The sequence below is a fragment of the Cantharellus anzutake genome (genome assembly GCF_015039405.1).
Source record: "Cantharellus anzutake strain C23 chromosome Unknown EI90scaffold_158, whole genome shotgun sequence".
Classification (NCBI taxonomy): Eukaryota; Fungi; Basidiomycota; class Agaricomycetes; order Cantharellales; family Hydnaceae; genus Cantharellus; species Cantharellus anzutake.
Genome location: NW_024067108.1, coordinates 149,765 through 171,180, shown reverse-complemented (window position 1 = coordinate 171,180; position 21,416 = coordinate 149,765). Strand labels below are relative to the sequence as shown.

Genomic DNA, 21,416 nt, shown 5'->3' with positions numbered 1-21,416 from the left:
GCGGCGAGGCTTGTTGGACGTAGTTCCAGAAGGAACCCGTAGTTCCTTGTTAGCTCCAGACTCAAATGACGACTCAGGTCTCAGCCAATCAGATCTGCCCTTCACAGTCCCTCGACCACGACCACGGGAGCATGGTGAACATACCTCTTCCGCGCAAGGGAATTCATCTAGTCACGTTGATGCCAGACCAGGAACCCCGCTGCCCCGTCCAACTGTGAATCCAGTGTATCAATCACCACCCATCCCGCAGGATCCCCTCCACCCCTCCACCCTCTCGAGTCCCAACCTCTCCCGATGCTGACTCCGATGTTCCATTGGCTGATCAGCAAGGAGCAGAGCTCCTTTTCATTCGGGAGGAGGTGCCAGGTGCAAATGCGGATGAACTAGGTGATACCGTTGCCTCCGACTTGGCGGGTCTCACCGCAATGGACACCGATGAGGACAGTCTCGAGCCAGTTGACACAGAGTCAGGCACGTCACGGATTATTGGCTTGCGTGGTGGCCCCTTGACTGTGAATCAACGGGAAATCATTCAGAAACTGGTGAACCAGCACATCAGTACGCTGATAGATTATGCGAAGCAGTGGAAAAAATCTCCAGATCTCGTACTTCGGTCAGCCAACTGCATGATTACCACAAAACATCGGCGCCACTCCGGAAATGCCTGGAATGCATTTGAGAGCCTCCACAAAAGAGGTCTCATTTGTCTGAAGAGGCAGGCGCCTGATTCCCTTTCTACGGAAGGACAAAAGTGTACGGAGGCGGATATTCGAAAGGAATACGATGATCATATGAAAGACCTTGGTGGGAAGACTTCACCTGGCTGGAAGGCATGGGCAAGCGGAGTCATCGAACAGCAAAATGAGAGCAACAAAGGAATCCTCCAGAGGCTGGCCTCTGATCCACACGTTCAAGCGAAGAATATGAATCTTTATATGAGTCGCATTGCTAAAGATTTGGCATGGGCCAGGCCAAATGGTATTCACATGGCGCTTGTTGTCGTCTCCACAACAGATCATCCTGTGACGCGCAGCGCAAATGGTGTAATTACGAACTCCCGTGCTATCGAAGCCTTCTTTAAATCTCTTTCTGGCTCGAACACAATACTCATCAAACGGATGCGCGAGTTTATAGCGAATCATGATGGTGTGTCTGAAGGGCCTCAAGGAGGAACATTTCACCCACCGCCGACGCCTAAGACCCGTGATGAGTGTAGGTCCTCGCTTCGGTTACATCTCGTCGAACAGCTGCCCTCTTCTATCATGGGTGCTAACCCTATGGACAAGAAATTCCCCTGGGGACAGCTACCAGCCAAGCTGCTTCAGGCACGCTCTTGTCTCACCCAGTGGCCCGATGACGAAATGTTCAATTATTACAAGCTTTTCAAGGAACATTCTGTCAAGCTGGTTTCGGATGGGGTATTCAAAGTGCTCTGGCGGCAGATCATGAAGCTTCCACCTGATCAGAGACCTAAGGTTCGCCCATTAACTGTGCAGGATGATCAGGCCGCTGTCATCTCAAGCGTTTCTGGTGCGACCTTGGTCTCTGTTTCGCAGGCCCGACATCCAATGTGGACACATGCGGGGCCAATCAGAGATGAGGATGTAGAGATGGATGAAACGCCCACATCTGTTCCATCGACATCCGTGCCACGGAAGCGCAGTGCTACGGACCCTGTTGGTCGGCCCGCTCCCAATGAACGAGCAGCCAAGAAACGTTTGGCCTATCGACGCCAACCTAAGTCTCAGCCGATCATTGGCCCGGATGACGACTCAGACAATTGCCTTCCCCATACATCTTTCCTTGGGTCGTCTTCATCTTCCTATCCTATTGTTGCCCCGTCGTCTTCCGCCACATCTTCATCACCTTTTCTTGGAGGCCATGTGGAAGCTAATAGAAATGTCCAGGGCACATCGATGCTACCAGGCTCTCAAGATGCTCAGACTTCTTTCCATCAGGCAAGCATGCCTGCAATGCTCCAGAATCAACAATCATATTTCCCCGTTGGGTTGCACAGCCAACCAAATGTGCAGCTGAGCTTCAGTGGCGCAACTCTTGGGAACCTATCTGAAACTCCTGCTCCCTTTCTGCCGACTGGCCCAGGCGATCCAGATGATCCGAACCTTGCCTTTTCTACTGTAGATCCAGGCTGGTCCTTTATTCCGTTTCAGGACGTACCTGACCTCTGGGAGTGAGACCATATGAACTTTGTCGTGATTGCATACTTCGGTCTTGGAACTACACACTTGACTGTTTAGCCACTCCATCTTGAATCATATAATTCCGTGCAGATCACCCGTTCCTGTGCTTTCTTGATACAATTTCTCTTAATTTTTTTGGCAATTTCTTGCGACTGTTGTCTTGTATTTTCTTGATACAATTTCCCTTAATTTCTTGCGACTAATACTGTTGTCAGCATAGTAATGTTCTTGGTAAGATTTCTTGCAACCAATATTTCTTGTATTTACACGTGTATTTTTTGTCCAATGAAAGGCTTACTACCATCTGTGCGTGGTCGGTGATAATAACGGATGTGCGACTTTTGTTTGAATTGCAAGGACGTCCTAGGACGTCCCAGGACGTTGATGCTAGGTTTGAATTGAAACTGAATTGTTAGGACGTGTCAGGACGTCCTAGGATGTTCCCATACAATAAGAGCCTCTAGGCCCTCATCAAACGTCCTGAGAACCCCCCTCTATAGGCCTAGATATCAGTTGTCCAAGGTGAGGGACTCTGTCATTTGGGTGCAGAATACCAGATTTTGGCGAATAAATGGCACCCGGACAAAAACAGGGGGAACACGGCTGCTGCAGAGAGATTCAAACTGGTAAGTCGCAGATACAGATATCATTAAACTGGGTCCAATGGGTCCTGAGCTTTCTTGCTGGGCAGATCGGTGAAGCATACCAATCGTTAACGGGTTAGCGCCGTTGGGCATGCTATCCACTGTGCCAAGATACTCAGACAAAGGAATGATTTTCAGATCCAGCGAAACGTTCTGCGTATGATCTTTCCCAACGTCAGGCTGGTCAAGGGGAGTTCAAGTCCCTCGTTTTTCCGTCAGTCAACTCATAGTTGTGCAATTAGGTTTGGCTATCGTCAGGCAAGTTTCAACGCGTCGCGCTCGTGTCTGTCCGAAAAACATCATTGCAACCTGGCCTTCCGCCACTTGGTATGAACTCTCCGCAGCGCCAGGAGTATTCTTCTGCTCGTTTTGTTACGAAGAGCACATCGCGGCAACTCGGTTCGGCCAGGCATTTAGAGAAGTTCCCGCCTTCCCACCACGTCCGATGAGATGTGGTTATTGGGCGCCACGCGTACGAATTCTCTTCAATGGGGCCCTCAAGACTGGAGATTTGTCCCCACTTGTTGCATATCTCGAAATTAGGGCCTCAATGCCTGACTGTTTAGGGAGCAGAGGGTACGTTCCAGGCCCTGAACCACGCATGGAATGGTTCACTCTCAAAGTGGATCCCAACAATCCTAACGATTCCTTGTCCGGTTTCATCGTTTGCCGTGCGTGCTACGAGGATGTCGTGATGGCAACTCCTCATTATACCCATTTCCGAAAGCATTGGCGCACTCAGTTGCCAGACCAGGTGTGGACCTGCGATGTGGGTAACGGGTGGGGCCGGCTTGTATTAAATCCATTTGTTTCCAACAATCAGGATCTTGTGTGGAGTGCGGTTGTGACGAAGTTGTGCAGTGGATTCAGAAAGAAATGCTATCGGAAAAGCAGGAACCACACCGAGTTGTGGTGGAGACTCCGGGACAACTTGGATATCAAGTCTCTTGCCGTTTGTGACCCTTGCCATAAGAGGTTTATCGCTCCTTCCGATTATCTCACCGAGTGGGAACCCGTATCGCAGTCAGAGCCACTCATCTCGCCCTCTATTCAGGAGCCCCTCCTGGCATGTGCGATGAGTGATAGCCGCCTCCTATGCTCTTGGGAAATTGCCAGACTCTTGGGTCTTCCTGTGAGTACATGGCGTGAGGTGGCCCTCGTCATTCTCCATTGCGAACCCTGTACCCGGCAGGAAGAAATTGGAAAGAAATGGTATCGGATCACTTCATCCCCAAACCTCTGTAACATCTGCTCAGGTTGTTACTACACATTCTTTTATGCCCTCGGATTCGGGTCTCATTTCTATCGTGACACTGTGAACCCGGACGATGGAGCAACATCGCAGCGGAGAATCTGTGATCTGTATCCTTACTCTCCTTACTTCCCTACGCTTATCCGAAAGCTTTATGAAGCCGGTGCGGTCGGTGATATTGATATTTTCCTTCGGTATGTCCGGGAGAGGAAGGACTTACGCCTTTGCCCACTTGGTCATGTCGAAGCGGATCCCGAGCCCATGAGATGGTATGGGGACGGGGACAGCTTCATTGCCTGCGAGGAGTGTTATTTCGACGTCATCCGTAACAGTTCGTTGGCCCAACACGTGCGGCGTTGTGACCCACGAAATTCTTCTCAGTACCAACGGTGCACATTATGGTCGGACCGCATGAGGACGCAATGGGCGAATGCTTGTCAACGTGGAGACCTGACGGAGTTCACAGATTTCTGTAAGACTCGAGCCTGGGCTTTCAAGGAAACGATGTTCAGGGCAATACAGATGAATCGGGAGATCAATACACAACGGGGGCTAGGAGCTGGGGAAAGAGGTGAGGCGAAGGCCACGATAGATAGGCTGTTTCAACAGTGGCAAGGTTGGTGTTAATGCTTTCGCTCCATATATGAACATTCCGTGTTCTCCTCTTGGGCTCTATGTAGTATTGTACGGATGTATATGGGAGTTGACAGGAATGATTTTTCATGCGTGTTCGTGCACTTATGCTTATGCTATCTGTAATGGCGAAATCAATGGGGCATTTTAGGGGATAGCTGTTTGATCTCCATCTGCCATTTGGCCTTGCTTTGTCTGGGTAAAGGATGATGTCCCTGAAATGGAGGGCTTTGGCCTCAGTGACTTATCCCAGGAGCACTGTGCCTAGTTACACATCCATGCCCTAACTTACTGACTGGCTGTCAGGGACAGCTCCGAAAGCGGCAAGGTCCCAGCATGTGGGACTGTCAGGGCACACCCCACCTGACCCTGTGCTGTGCTGCCCTACTCCACTCCCCCCACTATCACTCCTCATTCCTCCTCTCCCTTTTCTTCTTTCTCTCTATTTCTATTCCACAGTCGACTTCCCTTTTCTCTATGTATCATTACACACTTAATGCTGCTCCCCTGATCGCCGCACCCACCATGTGTTAAACTGAGAAGCGCGATACGTCTATTGTGATGTATCGGCTCTCAGTGCAAGTCCTATCCTTATATACATTTAATGTCGGTTCTACACCACTGAAGTGAAACGCGAGCGGTAGCCAAAGCGTGAAAACAAAGGGCCAAAGCAACATTATGTTCACCGTCGATTGCCCCAAAAGCACCTCCTTCCCAAAGCTCTCAAAGCGTGAATGTACGGTCCTAGGACTGCTAGTGGCGTCGGGCTGTAACTTCCAACACCATGCACATTCCCACCTACAGAGCAGCACACCTCCGGGATCTCCCATGGAGACACCCAGAGAGGTCCAGCTGTGTGTGTGGAGATGATGTGGCTCCCCCCATGTGACCCTAACTGCATGTATATAATAGCACCTGGGGTGGGAACAGAAGAAGCAGCCTTCTTCTCAACTTCCCACTTCAGACTAAGTGGTTGGGGATGCTCACCCCATGATGGGATCGCTGCTATGCACAGCTGACACCTGTCCCATTGGGTCCCTTGCGCTGGGACTTCACCGCTTTTGGAGCTGTCCCTTGGTGGGACGAATAGCAGCTATGCGTAGTGGCAGTCCCATCGCAGGGTGAGCATCCCCAACCACTTAGTCTGAAGTGGGAATGTGAGAAGAAGGCTACTTCTTCGGTTCCCACTCCAGCTGTTATTATATACATGCGGGATCAATCACGTGGGGTGCACCACGTCACCCTCGCACACAGCTGTGGCTCTCCAGGTGTTTCCATGGGAGATCCCAAGAGGGTCTGCTGTAGGCGCAAGGTGAGTGCAGCAGCGGTGACAGTGATATAGGGATAGTAAGATACAGGAGGGGAATGGGCATGCGTGCCAGTGATTTGAACAGCAGGAAAGGTGGTCCATGTAAGAGAGAGAAAGAAAGAAAGAAGAAAGAAGGGGGATGTCATATCCATCCCCGGCCATTGACTTCTGATCCCTCCAATCCCTCCGATCCCTCTGATCCCTCTGGTCTACCTCCACTCCTTCTTCACTAACCTCGGAGCTCCCATATTCTGCAATCCCCTCGGTACCCCTCGATGGTCACCACCCCCTCCTTTCAATTTATTACCTACACCTCCCTAAGTACGGAGCCCTGAAGGCTTCCGGACAGCTCCAACGTCCGCTAGCACACTCCTGCCTCCACTGGGCAATACACTTGCTTGCCCTGCAGAGCCCACCTTTGGGCCTATCCCTCCTTTCCATTTCTGGGTTATCGCCTGCCTTTCCGTTAACCCCATAACCCGACTTGTCGGTAATATTCAGTTGGCTAATGTTTAACCCCGTTAGCTCCGCTTGGCTCGGCTCCGCCATTTGCAGACCTGCCCTCGCTGTAACTATATATACTCAACTTGTACATAGGTTACACTTCAGTAATAAAATCGACTAGAGTTTACCCCCTTTCAGTTCTGGTTGCCAGTTTAGTAAGTTAGGGCATGGACATGTTACTTGGCACAGCGCTCCTGGCATAAGTCGCTGAGGCCGAAGCCCTCTGCCACAGAGACACTCCTTCGTCTCAACCCCGTCTCTGACAGGGGAAAGGAAGAGGAAGCGGTGTGGAGCAGGGAAGTGGAGCAGGGGTCAGGCAGGGCATGTTGGGGCATGCCCTGACACTGGCAAGGGATTCTAGAAGAGGGAGAACTCTAGTTGATTTTATCACCAGGGTGCAACCTATCTACAAGTTATGTATATATAGTTACATAGAGGGCAGGCCCATGAATGGTGGGACCTGTCAGGGCACACCCGCCTGACCCGGCTCCACCTGGCCCAACCTGACCCGGTACCCCGCCGGTCCACCCCTCCTTACCTCCTCCCCCTTTCCCTTCTTCCCCCTCATCCTCCCCTCCTCAGTTTCTCCTTATCTTACTTCTCCTTTATTCTCTCTTTATTCTACACGGACGACTTTCTCTGTATCAATGTACAACTGACCCATCTGCAGTGCGCCCACCATGTACCCGGCCCGGGCACCTCGGGCGACTTCCCGCTGTGCCCAGCACGCACGCCTGCACCGGATACCCTCGGGATCTCCCATGGAGACACCCGGGTGGTTACGGCTGTGTGCGAAGGTGACGTGGCACCTGTCACGTGATCCAAGCCGCATGTATATAAACGAACCTGAAGTGGGAACCGAAGAAGTAGCCTTCTTCTCAACTTTCCACTTCAGGTAAGTAGTACAATATTTCTCCTTTAATAATAATAACAACTTTCCACTTCAGTCTAAGTGGCCAGGGACCGCTGTCCCACATCGGGCCTGTCAGTACGCACGCCCGATCCGCCCCCCGCCAGGCTCTCGGTCCCGGACGCTATACCCGGACCCCCTCGACCCCGGACGAGTCCCTGACAGGACCAAGCAGAGTGGAGCTAACAGGGTTATAGGTTAGCTGACTGAATATTACTGATGAGTCAGGTTCACTGAGAAAAAAAATTCCATGAGAAAATCCTCCGTGAAGTAGGATTAAAATCCCACTGAGATGCAGGATTTTGTCTAAATTTTCCATGTTGGAAAAATCCTGCTGCCGTACATGATTGTGACCAGAATCCTGTCAAAAAGTCCTGCTGAATAACAGGGAATAATCCTTTTATCATGTAATTATCCGTAATAATATCCTAGGAAATCATGCTCAAAAGCGGGTCAAATCTTGTCTAATGACAGCTTATGTCTGACTGGATGAAGGATTATATATTGACTAGTCGACACGATGATATGGGACAATATGACTGGAGCGCCGCAAAAACATAATGAAATGACAATCAAAAGTGAGGGGTCATAAAGTTGTTGCAGTATCAGGAACTTGAACAGCGAAAAAGTTGAGGCGAACAACGGGGGGTCAAGAGTGCCGTGAGCGTTGTTGGAGAAAAGCATAGGGGTGAGGTTCAGGGCGACATATTATACTGCGGTTTGCCTAGCACCGTTACTAGTGAGAAGCGCATGGTGAGATGTTAAGCACTCACCTGTACATGTTGGATTATGAGTCTTGTCACCGTTCAGGCAACATGTCCCATGCACAGCGCTAGCGTGCAACATCCCAAACATGCGACACTGCCTTCCCGATTGGTCCGTGCACCAATCACCTTGTAGCATGGCCTAGATATAAAAAGCGCCATAGTTAAATGCAATAATAGTCAACTTTGGTACTTACTTTAGTCCCTTGTTATCTCGCGAGTGCAGCCGCTGATCACCACAGTCTACTCATAACAACAGTACGTGGTAAGAATGTACCCAGTAATGGTTGGCCACCTTGCGATTTCTTGCCAATGCCCTAGTACCAGTGACAGGTTTTGAGATCGAAGCGACAAGTTGGGGGAACCTGATGGTATCTGACCTGAAGGTCATCAGATTTGATAATATGAGAGGGCTTACGCACATTATGGTCAATCTCAGAGCCGCATGGCATTGGAATCGGCCCTGGACGCGTTTCTTTGACTCTAGTCGGTTTTTGAAGACAAAAAAACAGTTTAAGTAACTCCTTACACGTGTTAACTTCTGCCAGGAGCTCTACCCATATTATGAAGATGGCACAGTCATGGCACGAATGTGAACCACACATAAGTGCATTGTTCCAAGAGAAAGGGCACACCTTCATGTGCCGCTTCTAGGCTCCCCTGCCCCCGATCAATTGCTCGCTTCTGGCTAGATTGAGGCATGGTAAGTGAGTTGTGTTCACGGAGAGTGAGATTGGGATTGAAGTAACCCGAGGGCCAACATAAACAACACCAAACACACCGACACAACGCGTCGAAGTCCCAACTCCCTCAGTTGCAACATCCCATTACTATTGGGCCTCTGCTACTCTGCTTCCAGCATTTACATCTATTAATAGGCCCAAACTAAGGCCTCCATCATTCCTATGGACGACAGCTTCTCTGGAACGCCACAACTCGTAGATGCCCGCTAGCATTTTTGTATTCCCCTAAGTCCAACCCGAGGCGCCCTTTTGGCTCGTGGCCTCATGAGTGATTTTGCGGCGAGTTGCTATATCTTTTGGAAGACCTTCTGGGCGCTTCGGGCTCGATCGATGAGGAGTGGAGTCTGTGACGATGGGGCTTCTTCGTGCAGTCCCTTTGCATTGATGTGAATGGATCTTGAGGGTTGGATGCGCGAGTTTTGGTTAATTGGTCGATTTTAGGTGCGTTCACGTTGTTGTTTCTGGCTTTCGTCTCCCACCTGAGTCGCCATTCTGACGTTCTGTGACGCCCTTAGATTCATTTCCTACACCCCATTTCCCCTTGTCATCGATTTCCACCCCGACATGTTTGCTACTTCCTGTTTCGAAAAACTCAACATCGCATTCCTTCGACAACTTGCACTATCTTTTTGGGGGGTTTCAGGGACATGAGCGTGAAGAGCCGAAGAGAAATGAGGCTTGGCCTCCTTCCAAAGTCAACGTTGATATCAAAATGCGCTGTAATCGCAAAACCAGACATGATGTAATTTCTGAACTAGCATATTTAAAAACAGTTTCATACGTCGAGGTTGTGGATCTAGATGCTGCGTGTACCGTTGTTGGTCGACTCAGGGTTGGGGAGGTGGATCCATGTGGGCAGTTGTAGATCGCAGCGGATCCTTGAATATATGTCATAACATGCGTTACAAGATAGTAATATTATGGCTGAAAATTATAGCGTATACAAGTTTTGATGATAAAATCCTCCTTGTGCAGGATTTTAGATAGCCTGGAACCGCAATCCTGTCATGCAGCAAGATTGACGGAAAATCCTGTCACGGAGAATCCTACCCCTTGCCAAGATTTTCTACGAAATCCTCACGTCCGCATGATTTTGTCATGGAATCTTTTTCCTCAGTGGGTTACAGGGTTAGCAGAGTGATGGGCTATAACCCAGGAATGGAAAGGAGGGATTGGCCTGAAGGTAGACTTGCAGGGTAGGCAACTAAATTGCCCAGCAGAGGCAGGGGTGTGCTAGCGGATGTTGGAGCTGTCCAGAGGCCTTTGGGGCTCTGTACTTAGGGAGGCATAGGTAATATATTGAATTGAGGGGGTGATAACCATCAGGGGTGTCAGAGGGGAGTGTGGAATATGGAGGCTCCAAGGTTAGTGACAAAGGAATGGAGGTGTCAGAGTACAGCCCAGTTAAGTCTGGACTGCTTACACACAACTGATGACACACCTGCCCCATACCTGCACAGCCTGATCATCATCCCTGGACTGGCACAGACATTTGTTATATTTCCTTCTGTAGAGCAGCCCCACTTTGCCGGGTATGCTGACTTTATCATTCCCTGGGTAGTGAGTGAGGAAGATAACTTTCTTCTCTCACTTCCCCTTGCTGCTCAGGTATGTTGTACATAGTATATACAATGATATGATCTCACTTCCCCTCGCTGCTCAGCTGGAATCCCTATCGCAATCCGCTTTGCCGGGTTCCCCCATTGAGACTGATTCTGTCCCCCTTGGCCTCAGCTCCAGCGAAGGCTCGGGATCCCTTGACTTAGAGTCCGAGCAGCTCGGTACCTTGACAGGAGGTAATCTGGAAGGACTGGAGGTGGTGGAGGGTGATGGCTGTAGATGGATATGACACTAGGATAAAAATGATATATATTTTGAAACAAAGATTGTTGCAGTGAACAATCTTGCATGGCAGAACGGTAGGTATCATCATTGACAATACATGTGGAAAGCATTATGCTTTCTTCTTTTTCATGGGGCCTTTTGGCAACAGGTCGGTCACCCTGAGTTGGAGTCATCAAAACAACGGACTCGGGAGAGGCAAGATGTGAATTACTAGGCCCTGAAGAAGGACCCACATCGGTGTTGGCCATTGGAGAAGGTTGCAACTGTTGAGTTGCAGGGAATCAGCAAGGCAGGAGTGACTCAATGTCAGAATCATGTGTGGACAAGGCAGATGCCTTGTTGGAAGTGATGTCATCATCATGCATTACCTTGTCCTCAGTGGTCAAAGCATGTTCAGGGCGCTGCACAGGGGGCATATGTCAGGGCATGGGAAATGTTACCGTGGCTTGCTGTTGGCAACCATTAAGGTCTGCTGTCTCGGCGTAACAGCCTGTTAAGGGTGGGGTTGACAATTGCAGCGAAGTGGGGTTTTGGCTTCAATGACTCATCCATGAGTGTTGCCAGGGACCCTTGTCTGCTTCAGGCCCGTTGTTATGTGCACCCGCATCACACCCTACTGGGCCCTCATGTTAGACACTGGTCCGGGGTCGGCACCGAGGGTCGCCTTTGCAGGCTGCTATAGGCCACAATGGCCACGATGCCATGAACAAGGCCCAAGGGTAGGGCATTTGGCCTCAGCAACTCTAAAGGAGCGCTGTGCCCCCTAGCTGTCTCTTGGCCCTCATTTCAGACTCACTGGGGTTGCCTTGTTGGGGTGTCAGGGCATGGGAAAACGTTACTGTGACTCGCCATCAGTGACCATTAAGGTCCACTACTCCGGTGTAACAGCCCATTAAGGGTGGGGATGACAATCACGGCGAAGCAGGGTTTCGGCTTCAATGACTCATTTGTGAGTGTTGCGCCTTGTACTTGACGTGGCCCCGATATTTCAGAGAACAGAGGGTGCAACTGGATCAGACAGGGAGCACAGGGGGTAACCCTAGTTGATTTTTGAACTAAAGTATGAGGTAGTGTACAACCGGTATTTAAGTGTAACAGAATGAATAGGAATAAGTCGCCAGATCTCATGGAGATTGCAGGCGGGTGTTAGACACTGGTCCAGGGTCGGCACCAAAGTATAAGACGAAATGTTGGACTAGCGATGTTGTCGCTCAGTCCCATTGTATGTGAACTAAAAGTATATTAGAATAATCACCTAGCGATGTTGTTGCTGGTGTACGAATATTAGATACACGTTTTATGGATGATGAACAAGAGATAACCAACATACCTCAGTCCCGTTGTACGTGAACTGAGGAAAGGTTGGGTTGTGAAAAATTGTTCTTTTATAGTCAGGCGCTATGAATGCACACTGACTTTGGCACGGACGCCACCAAGAAAGGCAATAGGTGTAAATCTAAACGCCACATGACTCAACATCACCAAACGTGAGTTGGTCATAGCGAACACCATAATACCAAGAATTCTAACACAAAGGTCGCCATGGCGGGCTGCTATAGGCCGCGATGGCCGTGATGCCGTGAACAAGGCCCAGGGGTAGGGCATTTGGCCTCAGCAACTCTAAAGGGAGTGCTGTGCCCCCTAGCTGTCTCTTGGCCCTCATTTCGGACTCACTGGGGTTGCCTTGTTGGGGTCAGGACTTAGGGGTCATGGTCACATCGATATTAGAGCTAAAGTACTATAATGTAGTATACAGGATATATATAGGAGGAAGAAATGAATGGAAGCGGACCCGGGCTGGAGGCCGAAGGGTCCGGAAGCAAACAAGGATAAGGAGCAGGGTTGGCCACATAGTGGCCGGCAATGACCGAGGGTCAAAACAAACAATAACAGATAAATAAAGGAAAGAGCGTAGGGCCGCAATAGCAGCGATGGTATCGTAGCGGTGCTGGACTCGGAGTTGGGCCGGAGTTGGGCACAGGGATGATAGCGGCCCTGTAGGGGCCAAGTGGGCGGGGTAGGGGAGTCACGCTGGGCACGGTGCCAGAGGCGGACTCAGGGTGGGAAGGTTGGTGCAGCAGCAGGGGAGTCAGCCAAGTGTAGGGGAGCCTAGGGGCAAGCAGGGAAGTGAGCAGGGAGTCCTCAGGGAGGATAGGGCTGAGGTTGGGGCTTGCGCTCACGCTCGCATAGCGGTAACGGGCTCGGGCAGCATCGGGACGGGCGGCTAACGGGCTGGAATGCACGGCCATGACAGTGGGCTTAAGAAGGAACAAAAACAAACAAAGAGCGTGGGAGAAGGATGGCCATGCACAGCTGTCAAGAAAACAAGCATAATAAGGAATGACTCATAGGCCTGTGACAGGCTGTGGAACAGGTAGCAGTGGCAGGGAGGGATGACAGGCTTGTCCAGGCGGCATCGGGCAGGCAGTGGAGTTGACGGGGTCAAAGCAGAGGAGGGAGAAGGTGCGGGGAGTGGTCACCTGACCGTGGGAATTGCCGGGTCGTGACAGTATCCCCCCTTGGGACTGAACCCTTGAAGTCCCATGTGCACATGAGAATCCTGTGGCCTCTGCCGGGTTTGATTCCAATGGCGATCTGAACAAAAGGACTTAACTTTGCTGTTGCAGCCCAAGATGCCCCCTAAGGCTCACGCAATGGACCTCTCTTCCTGGAAGATTGAAGACCTCCAGTACGACTCTGGCGACGAGCAGGAGCTCATGCTCCAGAAACACCAAGAACACCACAGATGGCGCTGGGTTGAGGCTGATCGCATGGAGGAATTGCATCATGCAGAAGAGGCTCGCCGTGAGGCAGAGCGACTAGCGGCAGCTCATCTCGCTGCTGAAGAAGAGAAGAAGAAAAGGAAAACGGCTGAGTCGGTGACGGGGAAGGTGAGTAGTCCTGGTCGACTGATCGGGGGCGCAGGGTGCTACTGATCATCCTGATCATCTCGATCACAGCGTCCTGCAGCCAGTAACCGACCATCTACAGCAGGAGACGATCCCCCACCTTGTGATCGTTGCGTCCAGCATAAGGTTGCCTGCATCTTGGGTATGGGCAATCATGGTGTTTGCACCGAGTGCCAGAGGCTGAAGCAGAAGTGTCAACGTGGGGACTGGACGTCACCCATGGTGAAGTGCCCATGAGTGAAGGGGCCTAAGGAGGATGCAGAGGTGTTGGAAGTGGACGATGACAAATTGGACGATGAGGGAGAGCGTTCCACTGAGGATCACCTTGCATGGATCCACAAGGCAATCCTGGCCGTGAACAAGACTCTGACAGGCCTGACTGCTATAGCAGGCTGCCTACTTGAATATGTCACCGATACTGAGGAACGATGCCTAATGGATATGCAGTCGAGGAGGGAACACATGGAGGCTGAGGAGTGGGGTGCAAGGCTGGGTGGAGAGAGAATGGGGCAGGCTGAGACTAGTACCTCTGACTCCTATTCCACTCTGTTGTTAGATTCTGCCTTTACCGATTAACAATCCCATCCTCTGTCATCAAGCGTGTTGTGGTCCCAGCTTCACCAGATATCGTGCGTGGAAATTGGCGACGAGATCCGAGGCGTGTTCCAGCTCTGTAGCGGGGAGCCACTTGGTTTCCTCATCAGTGCCTTCATACCCAAGCCAACGTACCAGGTACAGCAGCTTGCAGCTGTGCCGTCGGTCAGTCTTGGAATCCAGGATCTCGGCGATCTCGTACTCGAGTTTGCTGTCAATCTCCACTGGTGGCGGTGGAGGCTGTTCCTGGTTAGGGATGGTATTGGGTGTCATGGGCTCAAGTTGAGAGACATGAAAGACTGGGTGCACAGCCTTCATGGTGTTGGGGAGGTGGAGAGTGCGTGAATGAGAACCTGGCTGCGCAATGATCTCAAACGGCCCAAGGTTCTTCTCAGCGAGTTTTGCTGACGGCCTAGTAGTGTGGAAATACTTGGCCTTGACGAATGCTGAGCTGCTGATGTCGAACAGCGGTGTGGGGAGCCGTTGAGCGTCTGCAGGGCCTTGGTAGCGCTGCTGGGCATGGGTCTTCTCTTCACAGAGGAACTGGTGGAGGGAGTCGAGATCAACTGAGTACTCTTGTGCTCGTGCTGAGGTCAGATCTCGCTTGGGGTGGACAGCAAGGTTGGGGTGATACCCCTTGTTGGCGAAGAACGGTGAAACCCCCGTGGTAGCATTCGGGGTGTTATTGTAGGCGAACTCAGTGAGGGGCAGGAGTTCCGACCAGTTGTCCTGCTGGTAGTTACAATAAATGCGTAGATACTGCTCCAGGGTTTGGTTCATCCACTCGGTTTGACCGTCACCTTCAGGGTGGTATCCCAAGGTGAAGTGTAGCCGTATGTCGAGGGCCTTGCCCAGGGAGCGGAAGAAGTGGGAGATAAACTCGGATCCCCTATCCGAGGTGATGTGGGAGGGAATGCTGTGCTTGGAGAAGATGTGGAGTAAGAACAGTTTTGCCAAATCTGGCGCCATGATGGTGTCTGTTGACGGTACAAAGACGCACTGCTTGGACAACCAGTCAATGACGACCAATATGGCGGTGTACCCAGAAGAGGTGGGGAGGGGTTCTATGAAGTCCATGGAGATGGAGTGCCACGGGCGTTCAGGGATTGGGAGTTGTTTGAGCAGGCTGTATGGCTGGTGGCAGGGAGTTTTGGTGCAGGCGCAAGCGGTGCAAGAAGACATGTAGTCTTTAACGAAGGTGCGCACACCCAGCCAGGTATACTCCTGGCGGACAAGATCCAAGGTACGGTTCCGTCCAAAGTGCCCAGAGAGTGGGTGGTCGTGCTTGTATCTCAGTATGCGAAGCCTGAGGTCGTTGGCATCTGGGACGTAGATCCGGTTGTCCAGCCTTACGAGGCCATCTGCATCCCTAGACCAATGGGAATCCTCTGGTATCGCAGCGGTGAGATAGTCCGCAACGGCAGGGTCATGGGGGAGGGCAGTGATGATGTCTTTATGGATAGCGTCGACATCAACGAGGGAGCTTGCATGGAGAATGGGTTCAGTGAGGTATGTAGCTCTTAGGGAGGACACAAGCTGCTCCTGCGTGAACACCAGTCTGAAGTTTTGAGGGTTAATGCAAGCGTAGTCCCTATCCCCCTCTTTGGGGTAAACGTCCCACCATCTAGTCAATGCATCCGGTTTCATGCTGTAACGGGTCTATCACCTAGACTCGAGACAGAGAGAAGGGGGAGGGTGGTAGTGTGCACGGGTGTGGTTCGTGAGGCCGGGTCTTGGTCCGTGGGCGCTACTGAGTCTGCAAAAACCTCAAACAAACACTCACCTACATCTCTCTTGGATGTCAAGGCTGAGTATTATGATGTGAGGGGTCTTAGACGTGAGCAACTAGCTCAGAGGGGGTGGATGGCGTCTTTGCCACTTGGATGCAACTTCTGCTTGTCCCTTCACAGGTCTATTCAATACTAACTTGTTATGTACAAGTTGTTATCTAGTTTATATATGTTTGAAATGGAATGAATGGAATGGGGGAATGTAAACGGGCTGTTAGGCAACCGTAAATGATGAATATCCAATTGGGAACAAAGAAACAATAAAAGAAATATGAATGAATGGGGAAAATGTGACAACGGGTCCGAAATGGGAATTGTGAAAATTAACTCCGCAACAGTTCGCCACAGCGCCCGCCTATCCTCTCGTCAGCAACCTCCTCGTCTCCAGCTTTCCAACGAGCCCCTATTCGTCCCATTTGGTGCAGTACTTCTTGAGATGTGGCCATTGACAGGTGCTGTCAAGACCATGTGAGAGTATACTCCGTGCTGAACCATCCGGGTATGGGATTGCCATTCTGGGAAATGCTCCGGGGGTGAAGAAGGGTGGTAGAGCATCACTATCGGGTGGAAAGAGGGCTGGGTTGTGAGTGTGGGTATGGAGGTCTGGAGAGGGGGTGAAATTGGCGGCGTGGTTGGGCGTGGGAATTTTGCTTGGGTTGTCGGGAATGATGGGGAAAATATGTAAAAATATGGAATGAGTGTAAGGAGTGTTGGATAGTGATAGAATGAGTATCGTGAGCGTCAGCGGATATGTACTGCGTGTTGGTGACCAAATTCCACAGAATCCGACTTTTTGCGGTACACGGAGTTGTCCCCACAACAACACCCAATTTTCCTGGGCAGAAATGGACCACCATGTTGAATTGGGATAAAAACTCTGACCACCATGCCTGATGGTGGGTCAAGGGCTTTGTGGTGCAAAAATATTCCAGGTTTTTGTGGTCAGTGACCACGTCAATGGGTGTTCCTGAGCCCTCTAAGTAGTGCTGCCATCCTCGAAAGGCTTCATAGATGGCTAGAAGCTCCTTGTCATGGGTGTCATAATTGAGTTCCGGCGCTGTCAGCGTCCTTGACCGAAAAGCAACAGGGTGTATCTCATCATCCGGGCAGCGGATGGAGATGATGCCCGATATTGCATAGTCAGAGGTGTCTGTCTCGATGATGATCGGTGCATTGGGGACCCAATGGGTTAGGATGGGGGGAGAGGTAAAGGCCTGCTTTAGGCATTGAAACGCCACATGGCAGTCATCAAAGAACACCCAGGGGACTTTGCGGGTGAGTCGGGTCAGCAGTACCACAATATCAGAGTATTTGTGGATAAAACACCGATAGAAATTAGAGAATCCTAGGAAGGACTGGGCGTCCTTTACCTTACAGGGTTCGGGCCAATCTTGGATGGCCTTAACCTTTTCCATGGACATGGTTAGCCCGTTGGGGGAAAGGATGTACCTGAGGTATTCCATGGTGTCTGTGTGGAATTCGCACTTCTTCGGGTTTGGAGGCTGTGTTGTTGTAACCGGCAGAGGACTTCTCGGATGTGCTCCTCGTGGAGGCCTCGTCTTCTGAGTATACGACTCAGGAAAAACTGTGCCAAAACTCAAACTCACAAGTGACTCAAAACTCCGGTGTGTTTTGAAAAGTGTGCCACAAGAGGGTGTTTTCGTGTTGCGGCTCCGAGGCCACAAGACTGTGAAAACCACAACTATCTGTTTTCACAACTCGGTTTTAAACAGTCTTAATGTCGTCCTGCATTCATGTATTTGTCTCCAATGTAACTATACAGTTTCCCAACGCCTCCTACTACCTGAACCACACTGTTGCCTACCACACTCGTTACTACAACTAATTACAGCAGGTAGGATGGTCCTCAATTAAGTGAAGCATTAAGTTAAATTTGTGGGGTGAAACGCACAGGTTGTGCCAAAATCTTCATGGATCATCAGCTTTGTGCATGTAGTGGCCAAAGAAAGCATGCATTGACCGCATGTTGTATTGTTGCCAGCTTGATTGGACTTGGGAGTTGGCTAAGGAAGAGGTAGCTTGAGTGCCGGAAGCTTGACTTGAACTGGAAGTGCTGGGGGAACTGAACTGGAGTCAGACAACAACCTACTGCTACCAGATGAGACATCAGAGCTGTTGTTGGAGTTGCTAAGAGACAAGGTGGTTAGCCTATAACAAAAGACAGTGCTGCTAGTGGCAGTATCTGGTCTGGAGGTGAGAAACATGGTTTAGTCCAACCTGGATTAAGCGCTTGCATTTGTGGAACCGCTGGCATAGTCGTTACATAATACATTCACGCATTCTAAGGCCAACGGACTTATGGGTTGATTCAGAGGGTCCATTATGACAGTGTTTTGGACCTGTCGCTGTGAACGCCCTTTTGCTGCACTCAAAACTTACTCAAAAGTCTCTGAAAACTGTCACACAAGAGTGGTGAGTTTTGGCATTCTTGTGACTTAGTTTTGCCTGAGTTGTGAGTGCCGTGAATGTCCCTAATGTCATCTAGGTAGACGACGACACAGATGTCGAGGAGGTTGGCGAAGATGGAATTGACAAACCGCTGGAACACTGCGGGTGCGTTGGTGAGACCGAATGGCATGACTAGCCATTTGTAGGAGCCATAGCGGGTGCGGAAGGAGGTCTTCCATTCATCACCCACAGCGATACACACCAGATGGTATGCATGCCGCAGATCGAGCTTTGTGTAGATTTTGGCTTGGCTTGGGGCGTCCAGTAGGTCTGCTATGTGTGGCAGCGGGTATCTATCCTTCTTGGTCATCCGGTTGAGGCCCCTAAAGTCTACGCAAAGGCAGAGTGAACCATCCTTTTTGCAGACAAAGAGCACCAGCACGGCATGCGCTGACAAAGACGGCCTAATAAAGCCGGTAGCTAAGTGGACGGGGAGATCGATGGCGCACGTTATCATGTGATTTGTCATGCCGTCGAACAAGCGGAGCTGCATCATGGGTATGGAGTAGGTCTGTAAATTGTGTTTATTAATGAGCTTAGTATCAATAAAACAATCGGAAGATCCTGAATCAATTAGAGTGGGAAAAACAAAGGAAGGATCACAGTTGGTAGGAGAAAGTGAGGGTGGCCCATTAGCGGAAAACATTTTTGAATGGGGGATAGAGGCCCCTTGTCAGGGGACATAGCGTAAGCAGTTCTCTGTTACCCTATCGATATCGCGTAAGACTATATCACCGCATGTAGCCGCATCGGCCCTCATATATCGTAAATCCCTCACCTTCTCCTGATCCGACTCTGCCCCCTGATCCGAGTGTTCCTTCATCTCTATTCACTTCGTTTTCTATCGGATCATTGTTTAGTTCCTTTGATCCTATCTCTTCCAATTGATTGATGTCACTCGTGTATATAGCTCTATGTGCCGCTGAGGGTTGGAACCTCAGCTTTGTCTACGACTAGGTTTTCGGGCGATATTCGACTCGGACTGACGAGCGATCCCTGACACCCCTGAATTGGAAGACAAAGGAGAGCCAGGGGCATTCCCCCTTGAAGCAGGAAATCAACCATCACAGGAACCGAAAGAAACAGAGAAAGAAAGAGAATTGGGGTCAGATAGGGTGGACACGTTGTAGGTGGGCACAGCCGGTACTGCACAAACGAACCGAATATCGCGATTTCCCCATCCCTGCACATCCCCACTTCACGAAACACATCACACACGTCCTCATATACCATTCCTACTCTTCCATGATTTTTTCCTATTCTTCCAGACACATTCCCAGTCCCCACAGACCAAATTCCCACGCCCACCCAGCAGCATGGCCACACTCAGACTGGATTTCACTTATCTCAGCAACCACTGCACCGATTTGGACGATATTGGTACCATTGGAAACGCGTCATTTAGGAGTATTAGGATCCATAATTAGCGGGAGTTCATTGGCGATGGATAGAGTTGGGTATTTTTTGGCTGGAAATCATTTATTGCTTTATTGTTTTCTTGATTATTGTTTTCCCTTCTTGTTTCCGATATTGTTTGTTGCCCATATGATCCACCTAAGCACATGGGGCACATCGGATATTTTTTATCATTTTTATTTGATCATTTCTCATATATACCTGTACATGAGGATGTATCTACTTTTCCCCTTGGATTAGAAACCACCGAGTTTGCCCCTCCCAAGCTAGTAGGGAGTATTACGATGAAGAACATCAGTAAGAAGACCTCTAGATCAGTCCTTGCTTTAGTGTCACCCAGAGAGGTGGGGTGAGAGATTGATTAGAGCCACCCACGCACCGGACCGGACCATTATCACCATTACCCCTTTTTTTCCTGACCTGCTGGATACCAATCCGGTCCCCATCCTTTCCTGTTTTCCTAGTGGGTTAGATCCCTAGCCCGCTTACAATGTTCAAGTGTACCTCCCTCTTCGCACAAAGGGGTTGAGTACAACCCTCCAATTGTGCAGCGTCTGGAGGGTTGCCGGTTAGTTTTTTGCATCAGACAACGAGTCTGACTCCGGCTCTGGTGTCATGGCCGGTTCTGGGGTGGCGACTTTGGCCGCTCTGGCCTTGGATGCACTCGACCCGGCCTTGTAACAATCTTTAGCTACGTGTCCTGGCTTACCACAGAACATGCACAGGTTATTGTCGAAGCACCATTGATGCTCTTCTTTGATCAGCCTGCCATCTTTCCCAAGTTTTGCAGCGAGGTCAGACTTTGGCTTACCATCAGGATGCTTGTCCTTTGGTTTATTGTTAGTGGATGTGGAGGGTGTGGTGGGGGAAGGTGTGGCGGATCGGTGGGATTTGGCGGGGTGCGGTTTTTGGGAGCCTTTATCATGGGTGTTGGAGGCGGGTTTATTGTGCCGATCAGTCTGGGTCTTTCGTTCCCAGTAGTGCATATCGATTTCATCGGTGAGGTCCCATAGGTCATATAACGACATTGGCTTACCAAACCGAGTGATTTCATCCTTGATGCGATCAGGCAGACTGTGGTAGAACAGGGCGTGGAGGGCTCCTTCACCCCAGTTGTCCAACTTACCCACATAGCGGTTGAACTCGGTAACGTAGTTCCTGATGGTCTGTCCATCCTTCATTGTTAGGTTGAACAAACGCTCTCCAGCTTTGCCAATGGGGTCATGCAGGCCGAAGTTACGCTCGAGTTCTCCCACAAACCTTGTCCAGTCGTTCATCCACCATGGTTCTCGACTGGGGCGGTGGCCATGAAGGATATTGGGCTCAAACCAGTCCAGTGCTGCCCCCTTCAAGTAAGAGATGGCGAACAGGACTTTGTCAGCCTTGGTTGGGAATGCTTGGGCGCGGGTCATAAAATTTACTTCGCATTGGAC

General features: G+C 50.5%; 2 protein-coding genes across 2 annotated transcripts; both read left to right on the top strand.

The window, feature by feature from the left end:
• Positions 1-1,812: 1,812 nt before the first annotated feature.
• Positions 1,813-2,345, top strand: EI90DRAFT_3091134 (uncharacterized protein). Its single transcript, XM_039062371.1, has one exon. It carries the CDS (start codon positions 1,917-1,919, stop codon positions 2,193-2,195), a length of 279 nt encoding a protein of 92 aa, XP_038908480.1. The 5' UTR covers positions 1,813-1,916; the 3' UTR covers positions 2,196-2,345.
• Positions 2,346-3,061: 716 nt separating this feature from the next.
• Positions 3,062-4,920, top strand: EI90DRAFT_480781 (uncharacterized protein). Its single transcript, XM_039067680.1, has 2 exons — positions 3,062-3,599; positions 3,669-4,920. Exons 1-2 carry the CDS (start codon positions 3,291-3,293, stop codon positions 4,722-4,724), a joined length of 1,365 nt encoding a protein of 454 aa, XP_038908479.1. The 5' UTR covers positions 3,062-3,290; the 3' UTR covers positions 4,725-4,920.
• Positions 4,921-21,416: the final 16,496 nt, after the last annotated feature.